Source organism: Streptopelia decaocto (genome assembly GCF_964273445.1).
Source record: "Streptopelia decaocto genome assembly, chromosome: 10".
In the NCBI taxonomy this organism is placed as follows: Eukaryota; Metazoa; Chordata; class Aves; order Columbiformes; family Columbidae; genus Streptopelia; species Streptopelia decaocto.
Window position 1 is genome coordinate 20,254,301 of NC_138665.1, and position 17,835 is coordinate 20,272,135.

A 17,835-nucleotide genomic window follows, 5' to 3' on the forward strand; every position below is an offset into this window, starting at 1 on the left:
GGACAGGGATGGGACAGGAATGGGACACGGACAGGCTGCTGCATTTTTCCAGAAGCGCATTTGCCTGCCTTTGTCTTCATGGTGTTTGTTGTCACTGGGCTTTCTGAACTTCCCAGAAATGATTTTCCAACAGCTATCAGGGCCTTCAGGTTGGTTTTTGGGGCTTTTTCCCCCCCAAATTGTCTTTTTTTTGCTCACATTTAATTTTATTTTCAGTTAAAGAAGCCTCCAGCTGCACACTGTTTTCTGGGAGGAAAAAATCCTTTGTGTTTTCAGTGAAAATTGGAACATTTCAATAAGTCATTCTCATTTTTATTGACTTCCTTTTGCGGGCAGTACTCAAAACGGCATCGGGCTGCTGCCTGGCCTTGGAGATGCCAGCGGCTCCTGGGCACCGGGGCTTTCATCAGCGTCACACACCGTCCCCATCTCCAATTCACAGCCCACGTTACGGGGCCGGTCCTGCCCGGGTGCACGCAGCTCTGGTACTAGAAATCCAGCAATGGCTTATCCGGATCAAGTACCTGCTCCCTGGTAATTAAGGATGTGTTGACATTAAAAGCCCGGTATCTCTATTTTGTTTAAGCACGCTCACGGACTAAAACCACCACCTCGCTTTGTTATGAGCTTTGCGGAGCGGCGTGTGCAGCGGGCGATTAGAAGATGAGTGGGAAAATTGCCTCGTGCTAATTGATGCAGATTCCTCCCCTGTTTCTGGGTGCTGCCGCCTGGCCGTGCCCCCTCCAGCACCATTTTTTGGGGGTGCCCAGCTCGCCAGTGTCACCGTGGGGGTCAGACACGGGGTTTGCAGGGACGTTTCTGCACGACCGGCGCCTGTTGCACCCGCAGCCCCTGGGTGGGGCGAGGGGGGGCGGACGGCGGGCAGCGAGCTGTGGCTGCCGCTGCCACTGCAGTGGGTGTTTTCTTCATTAAAATGCTGTGGGAAGAGGTTCCCTCTCCTGCCCCGGCGCTCGTTACGTCGGGGATGGAGGCAGAAGCCCTTTGTCAGAGAGGATGGAAAGGGGTTTTGGCTGCAAGGATGCTGGTGGGGGCACTCACGCACCCAGCCCTGTCCACACCACTGCACACAAAGGTTTCCAAATTCAGCAGGAGCGGGATGGGGACCCCTCCAGCCCCCCCCCGCCCACCTCCAGGGGCAGAGCTTTGCCCTTTCTGCAGGTCCAGCTTTTGGGCAGTCTGGTTTTTATGTACGCTGCCCCATATGCAAAGCCAAGCATCTCTCCCTACGGATGAACCCCTTCTTTTGTCTGCCACACGTGTTTCTGAGCCAAGTTATCCAAGGGCCCCTTCGCCCCCCAATAATCTCTCTTGGCACTGATCGCCCGGCAGGTGCTGGGGGCAGGTTATTGCCAATAATTGTCACCTGCCTTGTGAATACTTCTGCTTCACTGGGAAAGAAAAACCCAGCTCTCCCCCTCTTTATTTTTTTCCTCTCTCCCTCTCTATTTTGTTTCAAACATCCTTTGTCAGAGGAGAAACACCTCCTGGTGAAGGGGTGCACAGCACGGTGCCGGGGCTGTGCACCCCGCACCCAAAGCAAGAGCTCTGGGGACACTTGGGAGTGTGGGGGAGCTCAGGCTGGGGACAGCAGGGACCCCCTGTGCCCCCCTGGGCACAGCCAGACACCTCCCGGCCCCCTGGTCTCGCAGGCTGGGCTTATCTGAGCTGGGCACGCTTTAGAGGCGCTGCTGAAATCACTGCTGCTCACTGAACTCCTTAATTGCTTTTAGTTGTCGAGTTATTAAGGAACAAGATTTAAATAATGTCAGGGAAAAAAAAAAACAAAGGCAATATAAATGGGCTGAAGGAGGTGGTGGGGAAGATTCTTTGCAGCAGCAGAGTCTTTGCAGCCAGAATTGTGGTGAGGTTGCGGCAGAGCCTGGTCGCTGCCTTTTGGGGGGTTGCAGCTTTCCTGTTTTTCCTCCAAATCTGCTTGGCGTTTAGGCAAATACTCCAAAGGTTGCCCATGAATAGTCATGCGAGTACTGCCCGTGCTTGCGAGCTGCCTGCGCCTCAGCTGCCTTCGCTTCCCACAGGTATCCCCCAAAAATGAGTTTCCTGGCAGAAAGGAGATGAGAAAAAGTCCAAGTTTTTCCTTGAATATTCCTTATTATTCACGGAGGGCTTGTAGACACTAGTCAGTGCTTGCGCTGAAGATCTGATAGGAAGAGCAGTGTTTGCCCAATTATGGAGTGGAAAAGATACTGGGGGGCTCGCAGCCAAGTCCCGGGGTTCAAACGGCAGAAGTTGGGTAACGAACAGGCGGGAGGGCAGGGAGAGCGCTCGGGCACAGCCGCTCCGGGCACAGCCGCTCCGGGCACAGCCGTCCTTCTGGTGCGCACATGGGCGTCCGAATCTGAGGGAAAATACAAAATAAATAACAATCGTGATTGTTTGGGGAAAATCCAAGGGCTAAAAGAAGCCAAAGTCCTCTGGAAAACATTCCCTTGGTGACAAGTTGTCGTGCTCAGAGGGTCAGAGAATAAGGGATGAGTTAGGGGTGCGCCTTGAGGGATGGAGGCAGATCATGAGATGGATGTTAAGCAAACATGTTGCAAAGGGCATTGGAAGAAGCACTCGTTATCTGCTTCTCCAGGGTGCTAATCGGGGTCATGGTGTGATTTTTGGTGGCAAAACCCAGCGTCGGGCAATTGCTCCTTGGATGGCAAACAGTTGTGTCTGGGTGATGGGGTCTCTCTGATGAGATGAGAGATTCACCCGGGGCTTGAAATTCCTGCCAAAAATTGTCTCTCCCAACAGAAAGGCCCTTGGTAGAAACAGCATGTTCTACAGCAAGGTGTCTGGACGTTGCTCTGGAGCTGGGTGCAACATTTCCAGTATCAGCTGAACACAGAGCACGTGGCTGCGCGTTCTGCAGCCGCCGGTCCAGCGGCCGCCCCATTGCTGTGGCACGTGTGACTCCTTTTGGTGGAAACACAGGAAGAAAATGGCTCAAAGAGGGTGGAAGTGGGAAAGAAATGGGATAAGAACAGGATGCTGTCCGGGCAGGAGCTGCCGCAGCGTTGGCACCTCTCCCATTGAGGAACCAAGTGCTCTGCGCTCGGGCTCCTCTTCCCCTGTGCGGAATAAACCCAGCGCTGAACCAGGAACCACCCAGTCTGACCCCAGAGATGCTGCCACCTCTCTTTGAAGCCGGGGAAAAAAAACAACAACAGCAACAAAGCGATGAGATCCCTCCAGGAAAAGAAAAAAGACATCAACAGCTCTGCTGTTTCTTAAGATTCTCTTTGCGTTTCCAGCAGCATCCCAGCAAAAGCTCCTTTCTCCCCAGGCCTGGTGCAGTGGCTGGTGGGGCAAATGCAGCACCCCATGGCACCCTATAGCACCCCATAGCACCCTATAGCACCCCATGGCACCCCATGGCACCCCAGCAGCTCAGGGGGAGCGAGCTCCTCTGAGCCCGTCTGTACCTGTAGCTGCAGCTCGTTACCCGGCTGGCTGGAGGCGAGACAGCCAGATCGCTTGATAAAGATGTAAAGCGAAATCGAGGGTAAATACAGTAATCTCCAGAACTTCCCACCAGGGTGTTAGCATGGAGGTTGTAAATACACCGAAATCAAAGACTCATAAAACATGCAAATTGCTCTGTGTGTGTTTGTCTGTCTCCTTCCCATGTCTTTGCCCCTCACCCCTTGCCTCTGAATTTCTATCTCTCTATCTCTCCTCTTTCCATGAGCTCTTCTCTGCTCCTGATGAGCCTGTTGGGGCGAGGGAGGGAGCCTTTTAAAGACATTTTTGTGGTTCTGGGCAGCAAGTCAAAAAAATCTGCCTTTTTTTCCCGCTACCCTGCCCCCTTCCCTGTTCCAGACCCAGGGACACGTCACCCCAAACCTACACAGCCATCAAAATAAACATTCATTAAGATATTTTCAGTGATGTTCACTGTCACAAATTACCGGCCCCACAAAAGAAACGCTGCTGTGCAACTACTCATGATGTCAGTTTATCCTTTTTGCGATTGCTGAGATAAAGCATCATTTCTGCACGTTCCTCTGCTGCCTTTGGCCCCGTTGTGCTCCGTGCTGGGAACCAGCGTCTCAGCAGGGCTGGAAGAGCAGAACTGCTGCCACAGGCGCCCCGGGCTGCGTGGCACAGCCCATGGCCCGAGCGGGCAGCACGGCAGCATGTTCTGCCTAAACGGGAGGGTTTCACAGCCTTGGTGTCCTGCCGGGGGGAAATGGGGTCTCCTCCTGATGCCCGGGGTGGGTGGGCATGGCCTGTGCAGGGAATGCAGGGGTGCTGGGGTGTGGGGATGGAGGGGTGCAGGCATATGAGGATGCAGGGAATGCAGGGAAGTAGGGATGCAAGGCTGCAGGAGCGCAGGAATGTGGGGATGCAGGGATGCACAGGAGGTAGGGGTGCAGGGATGTGGGGATGAAGGGATGCAGAGGTGCAGGGACATGGGTGCTGGAATCTGGGGATACAGGGGTGCAGGGATGCAGGGTGCAAGGATGCAGGTGTGCAGGGTGCAGGGATACTGGGTGCAGGCGTGCAGGCATGTGGGGATAAAAGGATGCAGGAATGTAAGAATGCAGGATGCAGGTCTGCAGGGATGCAGGGTGCAGGGATGCAGGGATGCAGGGGTGCTGGGTGGAGATGTGCAGGGGTGCCAGGTGGAGATGTGCAGGGGTGCAGGGATGCAGGGATACAGGGGTGCAAGGATGCAGGGTACACGGATGCAGGTGTGCAGGGATGCAGGATGCAAGATGCATGGATGTAGGTGTGCAGGGTGCAGGGATGCAGGGTGCAGGTGTGCATGTGCAGATGTGCAGGGGTGCAGGGTGCAGGTGTGCAGGGGTGCTGGAGCTGGCTGCCCCGCGGCAGCAGAGCTGGTGCTGGCAGCTGGTGCAGCTGCCCGGGGAGGCAGCGTGGGCTGCCAGGGAGCAGGAGCTGGCAGGGCAGGGTGGGGGAGCAGGAAAGGGAGCCCCGCTCCCCTCCCCTCCCCTCGGGAGGGCTCTGAGTACACACAGACTCTCTGGAGCCTCCCATGTAAATCCTGGCAGGACCCAGCCAGCTCTGAGCTCATTCACGTGAGATCACCGGCTGGGTCGGGGCACTTGCGCGGGTGGGGACGTGCTGGGATTTCAGCGGGGACCCTGCCCTGGGGGGGTGCCCATGAGTTGGGAGCTGAAATAAGAGTTCAGCCCATCCAGTCCGGCTCCTCTCCCTCCAGGTCCCTCCTGCAGCAGCATGGTGACTGTGGCCATGCACAGCTGTCCCCAGCACCTGCCAGCCAGCAGAGACCCACTGTCCTGCCAAGCCATGGGCTCTGACCCTGGGGACAGCAGGTCTGACACTGGGGACAGCATATTTGACACTGGGTTTGGCAGATCTGACACTGGGGACAACAGATCTGACACTGGGGATGGAAAATCTGACACTGGGGATGGAAGATCTGACACTGGGGACAACAGATCTGACATTAGGGATGGCAGATCTGACACTGGGGACAACAGATCTATCTGACATTAGGGATGGCAGATCTGACATTGGGGATGGCAAATCTGACACTGGGGACAACAGATCTGACATTAGGGATGGCAGATCTGACACTGAGGACAACAGATCTATCTGACCATGGGGATGGCAGATCTAACGCTGGGGACACCAGATCTGACCATGAGGTCGGCAGCCCCTGTTATTGGCTGCCCTGGCCAAGGCGCAGAGGCTGCGGCGAGCGGGCGAGCAGCCTGGGATCGCTGGGTTTTGGTGCCGCGGGCGCCTCCGCCGCAGCCGCGTGCCCCTCACGGCACCGGTGGTGCAAACCACAGCCTCGGGCTCCCCTGGGGCGGGATATGGCCTGAGCTCACCTTCTGCTCCTCTGGCACCCTCAATCATTTTTCCTTTGGTGTTAAAACCTTGTGGGATATTTGCATGCAGTTGTGACTTCCCCTCGCCGCTACCGGTCCAAAGAAAACAGATCCATGTGGTTTAAAATCTCGGCTTACATACCATTCCTCCAGCTTCTGCTCCTTTTTGGGGCTTTTCCTTCTTTCAGTGGATCAGTGACCTGAAAATGCACTTTATGTTTTCCCTAGGAGAGGTAGATGAGAAGATCTCCGGCATAGCTGCATATTAAACCTGACCTGCCGCTCCGCCATCCCCAGCAGCCTTTGCTGAGCTGCTGCTCTTCCCCCTCCGATGAGTTTTTAATTAGATAGATCCGATTAGATTTTTTTATTCTGGCCCCTTAACAAGCCCATGAAGTTTCCTGTGCGTGTTTCGGGCCCCGTTCGTGTTCCCTGTTGGGAAGAGCGCGCAGCCCCCGCATGGGGCGTCCGCGGGAATCCCATTGACGAGCTGCTTATCTTCTCCGCCAGGTCATTAACACGCTGCTCACACCTTCTGCCAGGTCGTTACGGACCATGTTAACGAATGACCTCTGCCGTGCCCCGTTAGATGCTCCTCCTCCTCCAGCACGCTCTGCACGGGCGGGTAGATTCCTACCTTACAGATATATATATATATATATATATAGATATAGATATATCCCCACCACGTTGCTGTTCGGATATATTACCGTGCAGTTTAGGGCCAATTTGAGTAATTTTCATTATGTTCCCTACAATATTCTAAAAATAGCTCCCTACCACTCATTGCATTTGCTCTTTAGAAGAGCAAGACAATCTCCTCCTGGCAGGGACTTCTAGTGTGCGCAGCTTGGCTTTTGGGAACTTCTGCCTGCTCAGGACTTGGCTTTTGGGAACTTCTGGCTGCTCAGGACTTTCCCGCTGCCCCGCTTGCACCCCCGTTGTGTTTTCGGGTGATCCCAGCCCTGCCAGGGATGCAGGTTTTGGTGTCACCTCGTCCTGCCCCGGGAGGAGGGAGGGACGTCCCGCACCAGCAGCTGCCTCTGCCCGTCCCTCGCAGAAAGCACGGGGTAAAGCAGTAAATTCAATCTCTCTCACCCATTTCTGAGGCCTCATTAATTTAAGCCAATATTCTTTCCTCCCCAGAGATCCCGATGAAAGGGAGCAACTCACTGAAGATGCTTAAGCATTATGCCCATGCTCGGGTTCCATTAAAGCGCCTGATGAGCCGGTGGATGGCAGGATGGTGCTGAGCGCTTTCCTCAATCAGGCTCCCTGACCCCCCAGTGCCCGCGGCCGCACCCCCCCTCCCGCTTTCTCCGCTCTTCTTCCTCGCAGGCCCTTGTTCAGTCACCTTTTACACCTTCTTTTTCTTACAGAAATTTTCTTTTCCTCGTTCTTTTATTTTAAATTTGTTTTTCTTAACCTCAAACCCATGCATGGCCACTTCTGAAACGATCCAAATCTTATTCCTCGCCTTCCTTTTTTTTTCCCAGGCAATTGTAGCTTACAACACCTTAATTATCGCATCTCTGAAAACTGGTTAAAGATTTTAATACTTCCTTTCCCTGGATCATTACTCAGGAGACTTCTCAGCCCCATAAAACGGGTCTTCTGGAACCCGACCACCTTGTGCTGCTGCGTTTCCCACCGGGCTCACGTGCCCCCACGCCCGGGCAGCGCCAGCGGCGGCGCTGGGGCTGAGCAGCCGGAGCAGATTTTCAGTTAGAATACGGGCTTTTTAATTAAAATCGTATTACACAGCTCGCGAATACATTGCATCACTTTAATCAGCCAGCACATCTGCAGAAGGTGCAAGTTTCCAGGAGCCTGAGCGCAGGAACGACGGTATAAATCACGGCGAAAGCAAATCCTTGACATCACCTTCATTTCTGAGCGCGATCTCTGATTTCGCAGCGTGACGCTGGTTTTCTGGCACCCGTTTTGCTGGGCTGTTTGCTCTTTAATAGGTGCAGGGCTCGTCAGGTATCTCCCCGCACCCAGCATCCGTGGGTTTCTTTTTTAAAGTGGGTTGGATTAATCCTGAATTTCGGCCCCAATCTGCACGGGGCTGTTTCCCCGCAAAGCCGTTTGGGATCCGCGTGCCGTGTGGGTCCAGCCCGCTGAGATCTCATCCCTTTCATCCCAAAAATAGTTCAGGGGAAGATCTACCAGGCCCCACGGTGCCCGTGCCTTTGGGATGAGCAAAGTTTATTCCCCGCCGATTTTTATTTAGGTGAGTTTTAAATAACTCAAGCGCTTCCCTGAGGGAACCATCCCACAGCCGAGCAGATTTCAGCACTAAGCAGTTTTTCCTGGTGTTCAGCCTAAATTTCCTTTCGCTCTGTTTTATCCCATTACTCTTTCGCTATGAAATTTCTCAGGTAATTTAAATATGAAGTGGCTGTGGAATACATTTTGGGATGGAGATCATCACTTGATGAAGGTGTGATTGTGCACGGCAAGAAGCTGCTGGGGAGGAGGGGGATGATGTGGAGCTGCGCAGATTGGGGGTGATACCAAAAGGGGTGCAAAAACTGCTTTCTCACCTTGTCCCTTTAGAACGAAGCAGGTGGGAGTGAATCCCCCAGCTCGCCCCCCAAAATCACGTTACCATTTTAAAGTAGGTTTCAAGGGAGGTGGACGAGGGAGGAGATGGAAGCCAGGAGACCAAAGGGCACGCGGTGTGGGGAGGGGATGGTGTGATGTACAGGGGATGTGCTGAGATGCGTGTGGCCCCAACAATATGAAGAATGTGGGAATTAAGTGATGTCCTTTCTTCTCCCACAGCCGCCCCCAGTTGTCAGCAAAGATTCCAGGGGAGCTCCAGGTTTTTGGGCTGCTGGAAACCCCTGCACCCTCCCAGGAAGGGAGCCAGCTGCAGCCTTCCCCTCCGGGGAGCCCGTGCAGGAGCTGAGTCCCTTGAAACTCGTGACACCCACAGTCATTTAATCCATCGCCCAGCTGTCCCCTGCTCCGGACATCAAAGGCAGCCAGAGCCACCCGGAGCCAAGTCCCGCATCGTCAGTCCTGCGTGCAGAGCTGCATCCCCCGCGCCCGCGGCTCTGGGTGGCCGGGGCACCCGTAGCGGCTCGCGCAGCTGGTGCGGGGTCACGCTGCGTGTGTCCCGATATTCACCCCCTGTGCCTGTGTGCGCATACGTGTCCTTGGCACGGGATCATATAAGCGCTGCTTCCCATGACGTACGGCACGCGAATCCTCCGGACAGGTGGGAGGGCTGGGGGGAGCCCCGCAGCTGGGGCGGCCTCTGAACTTCAGCCAGTGTGTGCTCACTGCGGGCACGCTCGCCGCGTGTGCTCTGTGTGTGTGCTCTGTGCACGGTCTCTGTGTGTGCTCTGTGTGTGTGCTCTGTGCACGGTCTCTGTGTGTGCTCTGTGTGTGTGCTCTGTGCACGGTCTCTGTGTGTGCTCTGTGTGTGTGCTCTGTGCACAGTCTCTGTGTGTGCTCACTGCGGGCACACTGTGCAGTGTCTGTGTGTGCTCACTGTGGGCACACTGTGCAGTCTCTGTGTGTGCTCTTACTGTGCAGGCTCGCCAGGTGTGATCTCTCCGTGCACACTTGCTCCATGCATGCTCTGTGTGTGTTCTCACCATGTGTGTTCCGTCCATGCGCACTTGGTCCATGCACAGCCTCCGTGTGCTCTCTCTGTGCACACTCACTCTGTGACCGCTTTCTGTGTGTGATCTCTGCGTGCACGCTCCCTCCGCGCACACCCTCTGTGTGTGCCCTCTCCATGCACGCTCACTCTTTGTGCACACTCCCTGTGTGCATTCGTTGTGCATGGTCACTCTCTGTGCACACTCCGTGCACAATTGCTCTCTGTGCACGCTCTCTGCACACTGGCTCTCTGCACTCCCCTTGCACACTTGTTCTGGATGCACTGCACACATGCTCCAGGTGCACTACACACCGTCTCTCTGTGCACTCTCCCTGCACACTCACTCTCTGTTCACTCTCCCTACACACTTGCACTCTGTGCACTCTCCTTGCACGCTCCATGCACATTCTCCCTGCACACTCACTCTCTGTGCACTCTCCCTGCACACTCACACTCTGTGCACTCTCCATGCACACTCCGTGCACATTCTCCCTGCACACTGGCTCTCTGTGCACTGTCCACTCCCACGCTCTCTGTGCACTTGCCCTGCACACTCGTGCTCTGTGCACCCTCTACTCACGGTCTCTGTGCACTCTCCGCACACTCGCTCTTGTTGCTCTCTCCCCGCACACTTGCTCTTGGAGAAGGACAGGGTGTTGTTGCTCCCAGCACATCCCATTTTCCAATTAGTTTATTGGTTTTGTTTCATTTATTTTTTCTATTTTTACCCAGAACCATCTGAGGAGTCGCCCTGGCTCAGCACCACCAGGTTCCTTTGCAGGGCTGGGTGGGAAAAGCAGGAATTTTGTCCCGGAATGACTTCACTGGGTGGGTGTTCCCTGCCAGGGGAGCGACACTGGGAAGTACTGGGAAGGGCTTTTCCCTTCTCCAGGAGTGGTGCCACTTTGCTGAGGTGTCCCCTGCCACCAGTGACACCTCTCCCTGTGCCGCGGTGCCTTTCCACCCTACAGGTGTTTGGTTCGGTGTCACTTGAGACATTCCTGCGTGGGCAGAGGCAATAAACCCAGGTGTCACCCAGTGCCCACGTGTCACCCAGCGCCCAGGTGTCCCAGTGAGCCAGGAGCAGCCGTGCCATTGTCACCCACAAAAACATGGCGCAGGGTGACCTTTGGATGCAGGTTGGTGACTCTGCCTGGCTCCTGCACCTGTTCCCCAGTACCAAACTGGGCTCCACTGGTTTGAGGCCAGGGGGGTTCGATCCTGAAGGGATCCCGCCTCCTTCTCCCCTGCCCATGGGGGTGGTCTGGGCAGAGCGTCCTCCTTCCCAGGGATTCCTGCATCCCCACCTGAGCCGCCATCGCCATGGCAACCGGCGGGATGTCGGCGCCGGAGATGATGGGGCAGGGAGAGACGGGCAGGGCCGTGGGCCCCGCGGGTCGCCCTGTCGATCCTCCCTCCAAATAATCCCATTTATTATTATTATTCTTATTTTAAATTCTATTTCCCCCTCTTTTCTCAAGCGTTTCCATCCCTTTAGAATTCAGGTGTCACCAAGACAGCAAGGCGCTGCTTTTACCCTAAAATGCAGAAATGTGATAAATCTCCACCCCAGTTTGACAAAACGGTTTTACCTGGGAAGAAATGTGGAAATAGAGGCATGAAAAAGAGTAACGGAGAGAAATGTGTCTCAGGGTGTCGCAAAACAAGGGCATTTGACATTTCCTAAGTTGGATGGGAATTGACTCCAGAGATCTTTTCGATGTTTGAAATAGAAGGTGAACTGACTCCAGTGTTTTTATTTTCTTAATAAAAAGGAAACTGACTCCAGAGTGTGTTGCTTTTCCTATTTATTTATTTACATCTATTTGTTTTCATAACAGAAAGGAAACTGAGGGGGGTTTAAAAGATATTTCTTACGGGAAATGGATTTGACACTAGAGTTATTTTTATTTTTATTTTTATTTTTATTTTTATTTTTATTTTTATTTTTATTTTTATTTTTATTTTTATTTTTATTTTTATTTTTATTTTTATTTTTATTTTTAGTATTATTATCTCTTTGTAATAGAAAGCGAACTGACTCCGGAGACGTGTTTTAAATGTTTGTAATAGAAAGAAAACAGACCGGATCTTCAGAAAAATGAAAGAAAAGGATTTATTTAGTATTTCGCCGTAAATCGGCCCAAATCGGAGCCAATTCCCCCATTATCCGCCCCCCCAAAAAAAAGCCGCGATAACGGCGACCTCGGGCCGATCGCGGTTCCCAAGTGCGGGCAGGGGCGGGGCCAGCGGTGTCCGCTAGGGGGCGCTGTTGGATCGCGGTTGAATACGGGGCGGGGAGACGGGGAAGACGGGAGGGGGACGGGCCGTCGGGGCGCCGGGGGGCGCCCCGACGGCCCGTCCCCCTCCCCGCCTTCCCCCCCCTCCCCGCCTTGCCCGGTTACATCGGCTAAATCGGTGAAATACAAGAAAACACAAAAAAGCTACGCGCGCCCTTTAAGAAAACCAAGTGGGCGTGTCCCCGCGCCTCAAGGCCCCCCCCCCGCTCCCCTCAGCCATTGGCCGCCTCGCTTAGGGCTGCCCGTTCCATTTGCCTGCGTGGAGGGGTAGAGCGGCCGTCGCGGCGGGCGGTGCCGCTGTACGGGAGGGGACGGCGGCGGAGGAGGAGGCGGCGGAGGCGGCGGGACGGGAGCCGGAGGAAGGCGGCGGGGGAGCGGAATGGGCGCCTGACGCCCGTCCCGTCCCGCCGCCGAGGGACGATGGCGCGGCCCCGCGGCGGGCGGTGGTTGCTGGGCGTCCTGCTCGCCCTGTGCCGCTTGGCCGCCCCGTTCGCCAAGAGCCTGGAGCCGGTGTCGTGGAGCGCCGCGAACCCCAAGTACGTGGCGGAACGGAGGGGGCGCGGGGGGGAAGCGTGGGGTGGGGGGGGAACCCACCTCGCACCCCCCCCGGCAAACAAAAAAAAAAGCCCCTAAACCAAGGAAAAAATTAAAAAATACGAAAACCGCAGGATTTTTAAAGGAAAAATGATCGGCTGGAGGCTGCGGGAGACGGACGGAGAGGAGCGACCCCCGGCTGGAGAACGGACCGAGCGCCGGCGGCTGCTCCGCCTTCACCTTCCCTTAGAAACAGAAAGTGCTTTAATTTTTATTTTTTAACCTCTAAGAATCCTCTGGGCTTTTAAACGTTTTCTTCTCCTTGTAATCTTTTTCCGCTTTTTTTAAAAAACGTGTTTTATTTTTTTAAAAAACCCTTTCATTTTACAGAATTTTCTCACTTTTCCCCGTGCCCGGGTTGGGAGGCTGCGGGGGGGCCGGGGCGCTGCTCCCCCGTCCCACGCCGACGCGAGAACTGGATTTATTATCGATTTTTCTTTTTATTTTTCCTTTTTTTGTGGCTTTTTGTTTTTATTTTTTTTTCTAAAAGGAAGGCGGGGGGGCGGCCGGCTGCGGGGCTGCTCCCCTGCCTCTCTCCGGCTATATATACATTTAAATTATATATATATATATATATATGTGTGTTGTATGTTCGTGTCTGGGCCCCGGCTGAGCTGCAGGAACAATGAGAAGGAGCTTTCGCAGCTCTCCGGGATGAAGGGCGAGGAGGAGGAGGAGTGGAAGGTGCTGGGGGCTGGTGGTGGTGTAGCCCCCTTGCTGGGCTTTATCTTGTAAATCACAGTGTTTGTTTATCTTGGCCATTTCTCCCTTAAAAAAAAAAAAGGAGTTTTTGAGGGTTGGAGAAGGGAATCGATTTGCACCACCTTCCTGCTCCAACGCGTCTATCCCAACCAAACTTTTATGTCTATTGTAATTTTATTTTATTTAATTTTAACTTTGCTGGGACGAGGGCGTCCCCGAGTGAATCCTCCTGCTTGGTGTGGTTTTGTCCTCCCTTCCTTTGGAGATGCGTCCCTTGGTTGAGAGCAGAAAAAGTGTGTGTGTGGGGGAAAATCCCTTTCCCCTTGGGAGTTGATCCGTCGTGCTTGCGAGTCTGCGATGTCGGCAAATCGCTTCCAGAAAATCCCTGTTTTGAGCTGAAAAGCAGCAGCTGGAGCTCGCGATGCCTTTCGGGGAGGGGGGCGGATGCGCCATGTCGCCCCAGCTCACTTTGTTAGCCTTGGCTTTAATTAAATTGCCAAGACCTGGGATGTGGGGCGGAGGGACAAGGTGGGAAGTGCCCAAAATGTGGGTATTTCCACCCAGAAATGGCTGGGGAGGGGTCCCAGCGCTGGGCCAGCAGCCATGGTTGGGTTTCGCCTTGGTGGGGGCTCTCGATGCCCATTCAAGGTCCCGCTCGTGCCCCGGCGGTTTGTGTCCATGGGGCTGACCCTAGACCCTCGTCTTTGGGGTCAATTTTTGGGGTCCCTCACTTTCTTTTACGCCTTAACGCTGGATTTGTGCAGGTTTTGTGGTGTTGGGCAGAGGCTCCTGCCCGGCTCGCGGTTCCCCAGCCTGGCTTCCTCGTGTTGTACGAAGTCTGGTTCCAGTTGGAGGAAAAGCCACACTCTTTGTTAGACTGGGCTTAACTCTCCTGGATGGATGCGTTAAAACGCCCCACGCACGTTCTCTGCCGTATTTTGGGCTTTCGAGGCCCTTTCTGCACTGTGCCAGCCCTACGCTGAGCTTTAACTCTTGTTTTTAGAGTAAAGAGAGCTAAAGCCTTTAAAAATAACATCGCTAAGTGGAATTTTCCAACAGATAGAAGGAGAAAGCGTCGTGCGTTGGGCCGTTTGGGCCTTGGCGGTGTCACTGTAAATAATGACCATATTTTTGTGCCCTGTTCTCCCCTGGGCAGCTCTGCCTTAGAGCTTCACCGGGGCGCCACGGGCTGGTTCCTGGTCTTGTGGTGCTTATCGGAGGGATGCTGATACCTGATCTGATCGCAGGAACGATTTCCTGGCCTGGTTAAGACCAGCTTAAGCTGCAAGACTTCATGCTGTACTAGGGAAATGTTTTCCTTTGGCTCCTAGGTGTGTGTCCAAACAGCAGCAGTGAAATCCTCACAGTCTTCCTATGGTGAATAATTCTATGTCTTTAAAGGGTGGAAAAAAATAGGCCTAGAAATGCTTTTGCTGGATAAAAGGAGAGAATTGTCACAAACCTGTGCTTGGGACAAGCTCGGGCTAAAGCTTGAGCGAGCTTTCCCCAGGATGCCCGTGAGCCCCTTTCCAGGGTCTCGGGGAGCCAATATGGTTTCAATTTTGTGCCATTGTGTCTGAGGGAGGTTTTGGGGGGGCGCTGGAGGTGCCTTTGGGATCTGATCGGCCTCTTTGCTGCTCCGCCGGGGGAGCGGGGGGATCGTGCTCGTGTTGGGCAGCCAGGAGAAATTCTGGCGAAAACCTTCCTGAACTCCCTTGGCTGTAATTTTGGAGAAATATTGACCCTGGTGGGCTCCTGTGCCGGCCGTTAAAAGGAAGCATTCCTAATAAAATATGGTTTGGAAAATTCATTTCAGGCTGGAATTCGCCTCTCCAGAAGGTATTTTAATAAGGAGGTGGGGGAAATGGGACACATCATCCGCGTGGCTCTGACGAGCGGCTCGTTTCGGCTCGGTTTTGCTCTCGTATAAAAGTTGAACGCGGCCTCGCTCGCCCAGCGGAGCAGCCCAGCGACTCTCTGAAAAATGAAATAAATGCGTTTAGTTAAGAAAAAAAAAAACAGGCAGCGGGAAAGGGAGGGGAAAACCCAACCCAGACAAAACTCTAATCCTTTGTGGTATTTTTATTCTGTCTTTTAATGACATTATGGTGTCCTATTGAATTCTGCAAGCGCCAAGTTTGAAGCCTGGCGTATCTTTTGCCTTTTTTAATGCCTTTTACGAGGGACAAAGTGCTGGCGGGAAGGCGGTTTCCGAGGGGCTCTGCAGCGGTGGGCTCGCACTTGTCGGAGCAGATGTAATTTAATTACCGTACCAGTGGGCGCATGAGGCGCTTTGCAGTGGAAGGAGTTGGGAAATCGTGAAAACAAGGTTGCTTATTTTTAATTAAAAGCCGCCTTTGGTTTGCGGAGCCTTCATACACCTCCAGCTCCCTGGGGCTTTGCTGTCTCCAGAGGAGCCTGGGTGGCTTGTGTCCTGGTTGGGGTTTCCCTCTGGAATGGAGGAGCCTTTTCCAAGGGTGCTGGGGGGCCCTTTGGTGGGTGCCCTCCCAGCATGGGGGGCTCTTGCTCTCTCCAGAGCAGAAGCCCCCATGCTGAGGTTACCCCTCGTGTTGTGCCTGGGGGAAAGGAGCATCCAGGGTGCCTTGCGTGTCGTTTGGGAATGGCTTCATTAACTTAAATTAAAAAAAAAACCTAGCGAAGGCAGGTCTGCGGCTATTGCAGTAGCTGGGTAAATACCGCTGGATTCTATAAAATAGATTTAACTGCTTCCTTTAAAAGAAAAAAAAGAGCCGTGATGGGGTGGCTGATTGATTGTAAAAGGAGCCGTAGGTTTCTCTGGAGCAAAACAGCTGCTGCAGCCCCCGGGAACCGGGTGGCAGCGGGGACAGGATGGGGTGTTTGTGCCATTGCTGAGCGGGGAGGGCTGGGAGGGAGGTGGTGGGGGCTGCTCCCCTCCTGCGCGGAGCCTGAGCCCCTCCATTCATTGCCTTTGGTTGGAACCTGCTCCTTGGATGTCGGTCCCAAGCAGCCGATGTGAGCTCGGCCGGGTGGGCAGGGTCCCCCTGAGCAGCTGTTCTGGGGGTACGGGGTCCCCCCCGAGCCCTGCACACATTTGCACGTGTGGTGGGGATTGCAAGGAGCCGCGATGCACGTGCTGCCCCTCGCATGGCACATCAGAAGGTGTTTGGGTTGTGCCCTGGAGACCGGGGGTTCACCAGTAGAAGTGGCTCTTTGTTCCGTGCAGGATTTGTGGGTCCCACCTGCCCCACGGCCCCCCGTGGCTCCCCGGTCCCCCCGGCAGGTCACCCCGTCATCGGCAGCGCGGTGGCGGTGCTGCTGGGAAGCTGCTCTGCCCGAGAAGCGCTGGGGTCCGGTGGGAAAACATCTTGTAGCGATCAGTAGCACATGCTACTTGGAGTCTGGCAGCTGAAACAGGGTGGGGAGAAACAAAGCTGAAATCCATTCTGAGTCTAATTAATGATTGCTTGTATGGGGAGAGCAGGAGGAGGACTCTGGGCTCGGCACTATCGCGGCGTCACATCGGGGCAGGAATGCGGCTGCGGGGCTTTTGTCGTGCTCGCCTCCAAAGTGCCCGGGCTCCTTTCTGCTGCTTTCCACCGCTTTTCTCCTTTCTAGTTCCCATCCCTTGCTTTGGGGCAGGTGACGTGGCCGAGAACCCTTCTCCGGGGAGCAGGAGGGGGTTGGTGGCATTTCGCCTGCTCGCGGTGACGTTCGGCACCCCTCGGTGCGTCCTTTGGGGAGGCTTTTGGTGCCCCTCGTGTCTGGTTGGAGCACCCACGTTCTGCTCACGGCCGTGCAGATCCCTGGGATCCTGGGCGCTCCCGGCTCCGCCAGCCTGTCCAGGCTTGGTCCCAGACCAGTCAGACAAGCCGGGGTTAGATGTCCTGCTTGGTTAGGCTGGATTTGTGCCCGGGGTGGGGTGTGTGTGCTTTGGGGTGCAGGGCTGTTCCTCTGGCACTGGGGCTGCGGGCGATGCCCGGAGGGGATGGGAGGCTCGGGGGTCTCCAGCACCCGCTCCTTGGGGAGGGACGGAGGATGCGGGACAGGTTTGGGCTGTTACCCGCTGTGTTTTGGTGAGCGGCGGTTTCTCCTTGAGCTCTCCCTGCCGGCGCCCCCGGTCGGGATCTGACCCGGCTCAGGTGCCGGCGTGGCAGTGCCGCCCCGGCCGAGCAGCTGCGCTTCAAAAATGCCAGCTATTTATAACCCTGGCTCGGCTGCTCAGGAATAACCTTTTCCTACCCGCAGCCGCCCCTTCCCAGGTGGGCTGCCCCCCATTTCCGAGGCGTGGGGCCGGGCTTGGCCGTGGGCGCTGCACGGAGAGCTGGAGCAGGGGGTTTGTTGGTGTTTGACCATGAACTTCTCCCAGTGTTTCCCGAGGGCTCCGTCCCACCGTGGTGCTGCGCCGGCGCGTACGTCCGCGTGTGCCGTGGCTGTCGGTGGGGCTGGGCTGCGGTGAGGGGGTTCATGTTCACCCTGTTTGCCGTGGGTGGGCTCTTGCCGCTGCTGATGCAGAGGTGCTGCCGGTGGGATGCCCAGGGGCTGCTGCATGAGGTCCCTGTCCCTGCTCTGTCAGGCTGGAGTTTCGAAGTCCTTCCTCGTGGTGGCTGGGTCCCCATGCCCTGCACAGCCCTGGGATGGGGCGTCCTGGCTGGTTTTGGTGGCACCTGAGCCTGCATCGCTGCCCCACGTGTGATGACGGGACACGAGCGTCCCATGTCCCGGCAGTCCCTGTCCTCGCACCCGGCAGCAGCTGGTGGATCCAGCAGCACAAACTCGGCCTCAGGGA

At 55.1% G+C, this 17,835-nt stretch overlaps 2 protein-coding genes across 2 annotated transcripts in view; one reads left to right on the forward strand and one right to left on the reverse strand.

The window, feature by feature from the left end:
* Positions 1-17,835, reverse strand: part of LOC309444091 (chromosome-associated kinesin KIF4-like) — a 474,457-nt gene that overhangs the window by 235,324 nt on the left and 221,298 nt on the right. The gene's annotated exons all lie outside the window — the stretch shown is intronic.
* The window catches only part of EFNB1 (ephrin B1), a 46,040-nt gene continuing 40,247 nt past the window's right edge, over positions 12,043-17,835 (forward strand). Inside the window, exon 1 of the mRNA XM_082061899.1 lies at positions 12,043-12,307. Within this exon, the coding sequence (XP_081918025.1) occupies positions 12,192-12,307 (116 nt within the window). The 5' untranslated portion in view covers positions 12,043-12,191. The remainder of the gene's footprint in view (positions 12,308-17,835) is intronic.